General features: G+C 50.8%; 1 protein-coding gene across 1 annotated transcript; it reads left to right on the forward strand.

Moving 5' to 3' along the window:
- The first annotated feature begins 2365 nt into the window (after positions 1–2365).
- LOC109744138 (uncharacterized) lies at positions 2366–3205 on the forward strand. The gene has a single exon (XM_020303241.3). It carries the CDS (start codon positions 2538–2540, stop codon positions 2958–2960), a length of 423 nt encoding a protein of 140 aa, XP_020158830.1. The 5' UTR covers positions 2366–2537; the 3' UTR covers positions 2961–3205.
- The last annotated feature ends 2877 nt before the right edge of the window (positions 3206–6082 follow it).

Genomic DNA, 6082 nt, shown 5'->3' on the forward strand with positions numbered 1-6082 from the left:
GGCGGGCTCGCACCATGCGGCGGCCAATCATAGCCGCCCTGCCGCCCGCCGCCGCCGGCTTCATCTCGGACTCCGCCGCCACCGGCTTCATCTCGGACTCCGCCGCCACCGCGCCTCCACCGAGCGGCGTCCCCGACCTCGCGCGCGATCGGATTGATCACCCGCCCGCCGCCGCGATCCGCCTCATCTACGCCGTGCGACCGACCTGGCCCGCCGGTTGCGCGCGCCTCCGCAGGCCCCGTGAAGACCGTCTCGAGTTCAGCGCGCCCCTCTACCGATCGAGCAACGGGCTGCCGCTGCGTCGCCCCGTCGGGCCGCAGCGCTGCCGCCCCGTGGTTCTTCTCCCGGCTGCACCGACCCGCGTCATCGCTGCGTCGCCCCTTCGGGCCGTAGTACCGCGGCCCGCGGTCCACCGCCGCCCAGAGGTCGTCCGCTTCAGGTCGTCCACGTGGCAGCACCGTCCCTCGCGCCGCCGCTGCGTCGCCCCGTCGGGCCATAGCGAGCGTGGCACGCGGTCCACGCCGCCGTCCCGAGGCCGTCCCCGCGGTTGCACCGACCCGCGCTCCTCCGCCGCGCCGCGGCCCGCGGTCCCTGCCGCCGCCCGGAGGTCTTCCCGTCGTCACCCCGACCTGCCCGCCGCCGCTGCGTCGCCCCTTCGGGCCGTAGCGCGGCGGCCCACGGTCCACTTCGTTGTCCCCGCGCGTTGACTTCCCGTGGTATGCGTCGCGCCGCCTTCCTTGGCGCGGGAACGCCACCGTCCGCACTGGTCTTCGTCATGCTGTCGGGTTCTTCGCCTACTTCGAGCACCGCCGCCGCGCTCCTAACCTAGCCGCCGCCGCCGTTAGGCCGCTGCCGCCACTCTTCTTTGGCCGCCCCCGCCGCTACCCACATAGCCGCCGCCGCCCGTCCACCTCCTTCGTCTTCGTCCAGCACCACCAGCCCGTCGCCAGCGTCGCCGTCATCTACCCCGACCACTTCGTCTACTCCGACAACTGCAGGCGACATCGGCCCCGCGCTGATTGACGCCGCAACCGTCGTCGAGTCCTTCTCTGCTGGCTTCTCTGACTTCTCCGACCTGGCGTACAGCTTGTGCAGGTCCTCGTCTATGCATGCGCGGTGCTGGCAACACCGATGCGTGCCTTCGTCCACGACGTGTCCCCGGGCCTGGCAAGCCTGGTGCGGCGCTTCGTCAACTTCGTCTTCGTCCGTCTACGCATGCCCGGTGCTGGCAACACCGGTGCATACCTTTGTCTACGATGTGGCCCCGGGCTTGGCAAACCCGCCGCGACGCGTCGTCAACAACATCTTCTTCCAGGCGCATCACTACTTCGACACCAATGCGCCCCTGCTAACTCGGCGCCTCCTTGCGCCCGCGGCTCCACGGCGACATCCTCGACACCGGCTCTCTGACTCGACATCGACCACGACATTCCTCGCACAGCTACCTCGACCACGGCTACACCACCCTCCGCTCTCGGCTACATGGACAAACGGCACAAAGGGCTACCGCCTTGCTTGAGCAACCTCGTCGGGTTCCACTCCAACCACGACTTCCGCGATGGATCGACCGTTACGACTGTGGGGGGTGTTCGTCGGCTTGCCTTCGGATTCTTCTCCAGTCTCACCGTCTGCGTCGCTACCGTTGTGACTGCGGGGGGATGTTGAGTATACGATTATTAGGAAGTATAGGATAGACTAGGATTTGATCCCGCCTTGTCTTGTACTCCTAGTTGGTCATTGTACTCCTATATATAGGCCCACGAGGCTCAAGCAATACAACGAATACAACTATTCCACCGTCCCTTTATCCCTTCTAACATTGACAATCCGCTCCCCGCTAGCACGGACATCTCGGAAGATCGGTGGTTCCATTCGAGGAAGCTACTCCCAGAGGCCAAGCGCAAAGGTTTCAACTTAATGGTCATGTTAACCTGCTGGTGTCTATGGAAGCAAAGGGACGCTACGCTAGGGTGTTTGCCAACACTATCAGCACCTCAGTGGAACTGAACTTTGCCCCTTCATCTTTATGAACTGCGGGTGGGAGTGGAGTAGCATCCATCTGCAGTTTTACTGTGTCTTTCAGGTGTTGAGGTGCTGTAGCACTCTTCTATAAAGAAATGGTACACAGTTTGCGTACTCTGGTAAAGAAAAACTCAGCGCTTGAACCATTTATTTTTCTCTTGCCCAATTATCACCACATGACTGATAAATCTTTTTTCACCTGATACATTACCCCCATCCCCATGCACAGTCAATCAGAAAGAGTCCAAGACTGTATCTACCCCAGCTAATCGCCCTCCCAGGCTCCCAGCCCAACCACCCCCTACCACAGCCTTCACCCTCCCCTGTCTCCATTATATATTTCATCAAGCAGCTCCTCCTCGCTTTCACAAAAGCCTCTCCCTCATTTTTCTTAGCTGCCAAAGCTTTCTTCTGCTGCTATTTCTCCACCCCATTGCTGTCTTCTCGGCAGCTCAATTTGCTCATCACACTCAAACACAAGCTAGCGAAGCCAGCCAGCTGCATTTACGGTGCTCATGGGGTTGCAAGAGATGGCGAAGCTGCAGCTGCACGGCCATGGCGGCATGCGAGTGGAAGCCCTCGCCGCCGTCGACGACGACCAGGCAGCGGGCGGCGGGAGGAGGAAGAAGGCGACGGCGGTCTGGATCGCAGTGCCGCTCAGGCCCGTCAAGGTCGGCCGCCGAAGGCACGGCGGAGAGACAGTGGAGGAGCAGAAGGAAGAGGAGGAAGAAGAGGTGACGACGCCGAGAGGGGAAGGGTGCAGGATACCCTGGGAGGCGGCGACGTGCCCGCCGGCGCCCAAGAAGGCGAGGACGGCGGTGGCGATCTTCGCCGACCGCCGGTGCAACCGCGACGACGGCGAGGCGACGGAGTACTTCCGCGTGCCGGCGGACCTGGACTCCGTGTTCGCCGTCAGCCGGGTCGCCGAGGCGAACTGAATGATTCGTCCATGCTCGCGCGCGTGTAGAGCTGCAAGTGCGAGCGATCAAGCCCAGTTTGAAAGACAGAGAGACAGAGGAGATGATCCAATAATGCAGCTGTAAAAATTTCGCATTGTCAATGCAATGGATTTATCTTAGTTAATTGCTTCTCTTTCAGTGTAAATGTAAATTAATCCAGGTCGAGGAGTGCATCTGTACTAGTACTGATTCGATCTGTCTTGGTTATTTGCTGGATGGTCAAATCTGCTGTTTGTCTAATCTTCTTTTCATGTCTCGTTAGGAGGGAAGTGGGTTTTCCCTGTTCTTTGGCAGATAGTGCACCTTTTAAGTTGGACTGAATTTCGCTGTGAAATTTTTGTGAGAGAAGATGGAAGACAACCACATCTTTAGTTTTCTCTTGATAGTGTCTACATATTTTCCACACGGTAATAATCTGGACATTATGTGTTATGAGACTGTTGTCAGCTAGAGTAATTTATTTCAAACAAAATCCATCAAGTGCTTACACTTTAGTTCAACACTTACACTATGGAAAATCTCAAGAAAATCACAGACCTCCATATGTATCTGGGAAACTATTCCCAATCACCACCCTCTCGGTCATCTTCTCAGATTGTTCGCTCCTGGTGCTACCTCAACCAACCTTTCTCCCCGGGACTCTTTCTCGCCACTCCTTAAACCCGGATGGAGCTCAGAGAGCTCATTGGCATGAAAATTCAACGCGCCTCTGAGCTCAGAGAAGATGGTGGGTGAGCCGGGGGTGGGATGCATTTGGGCCTGCCCGATCAGATTCGCTAGCGGCGAGTCCAATGCAGCTACATTGCTGGCCAAAGCATTACCGACTTGAATCCCAAACTTTGAATGGATGAACGCTGTGTTGCAATGCTTTTGGCCGTCCATATCTGTTGTCAAGTGTTGTGTTCATCTTGTGAAGGCATTTAGTGTTGCCATGCATTGTTGGTTATGTTGCCATATGGTGCTCGCGTCTAGAAAGTATCCGGCAGATATCACATTTCAAACATCTATCCAATTCCTGATAAAACATAGTGTGTTAAATTTCAAACTTCTAAACATTTCTCGAGAAATGGAAGTCCATTAGAAGGGTGATGGCCTATAAACATGTGAAATTTGAAGCTCAAACTCATGCTCATTGGGTAGTAAGAAAAAAAAATGCAAGCAATAGTGATATTGTGGTCAATATTCATTACTGAATTTGGTTATTTCATACCTCCCAAATGAATTTGATTTTGAACTTGAAATGTTAATATATTTGTACAACATCACCTCCCCAACATATTTTTTCCAGAATTTTTAGAAACCTTAAAACAGGGAGTAGTTTTTACTTGCTTTACACTAATGTTCACTGTACCTTGGTTTCCACTAGATATTTTCTTGCGAACAATTTTCTCAAAGACATGTTGCAACAAATAGAAACATATATATTACATATTAAAAATAATGTACTCCTTCCATAAACTAATATAAAAGCGTTTAGATCACTACTTTAGTGATCTAAATGCTTTTATATTAGTTTACAGAGGGAGTATTCGTGTGTTTGAAAACATTGCAACATTTTTGTTCACATTCTCTGGCAGATCATGAGAAAGTTATATACCCACGAAAAAATGTTGCACTTGGATTATTTGCTTTTGTTACTGTGATTGGATGCTCTAGAAGCGTCGTTTAAGTAAGACTGAAGGCAGGAGGCGGCCGATTTCCCGCAACGGCCGCCCTACCGACGCTAGCACGTCCAATAAAAACACTAGTAGCATTTTTATGCACATGGCTATCCGTACTTGAACACACCAGCCAACCTCTAAGCCCGCCAAAATTTGAAACACACAGTTCCAAACAGAAGATCAATTAAATCCCAGAAAACCTGCGTCACTTTGGTCAACAATAATATATTCAGTAGGTTTTTCTCTAAAGTGTTTTGCTTTCTCGAGCTTCCAGGGGGGAAATAATGTTTTGGTAGGATCCCAATTTCAAGTACTAATTAATTTAAACAAGATCAAGTTGCTGATTCTTTTGCATGTCCTACAAAAAAGAGTGACCTACCCCTTTTGTACCTGCAAAATTTATTAATTCGAGAAAAAGAGCAATGATTCATGCTGGCTTTTTCAAACAATAACTATAAGCATATTTTTCCCCCGCCATTAATTTATAACAGGTTCTTCCTACTACAGGAGGACGCGCGTATCCCTCGATTGTATCGAGTTTTTACCAACTAATAACTAAAATCATACACCAGATCCCGGACGCTCGAAAGGCCACCAAAAAGAATGCAGAAGTCAACACAACAAACATATGGATGCTCATATAAGCTTACCAACTTGTTTCTTTTATACTCATCACTAACCTTGAAGATCAGATGAACAACAGCCCTCGTTGTAGCATAGGCTAGCTTCACTTCACCTATGGTAGAATGGTCTATTCCATTAAATACCTGGTCTCGGAAGCTGCTGCATGGATGCAGCCACAGTTTGATGATCAGAGCAAATAGATGGATAACATGTCCAGCCAATATAAAATTCAGATACTAGTGCAACGGCTCCACTAGGACTTTGGCCAGTGGCCAGTGCTATACTGCTATCCTTTTCTCCCTTGGATCCCTCTATGCCTGGGCCACCACATTGCTCAAAGCCAAGTTCCTTACCGCTTCTCCTGCTTTGACCTGCACAGTGAAAAAGGCAGCATACTATTTACTCTTGTAAAGTTCTATGTACTACTAGTGTATTTTCGTCTGATCTTATGTTTGCACGATTGGTAAAGGAAAATGGTACATTCTGTGAAAAGTCACTTTGGAAATATGTTATGTGAATCATGTTTGATGCAGTGAAAAAGGCAGTATCATATTGATCAGACCTTTTTTCACTATTATCATTCTTAATTATGACAGATCAACAGAATTTCATCTTCTTTTTTACTTTCAGCAGAGCATAGAAGCACTTGTAGAAGAGCATCAAGCCAAATTTTAAGGGGAAGTAGTTACTCAATTAGATCTTGAAGGTAAAAAAGAATACAATTTCAGATCCTCTTGCAGATAAAGCTAGGGTTGGTTATTCAATTTGGATCACGGCCTTAATTTGGGTATGTGTCCAAATGATGAAAGCTCCAGT

This window comes from Aegilops tauschii, chromosome 6, assembly GCF_002575655.3.
Source record: "Aegilops tauschii subsp. strangulata cultivar AL8/78 chromosome 6, Aet v6.0, whole genome shotgun sequence".
NCBI lineage: Eukaryota > Viridiplantae > Streptophyta > Magnoliopsida > Poales > Poaceae > Aegilops > Aegilops tauschii.

Coding starts and splice junctions, on each gene's coding strand:
- LOC109744138 (XM_020303241.3), top strand. CDS start 2,538: ATGGGGTTGCAAGAGATGGCGAAGCTGCAGCTGCACGGCCATGGCGGC.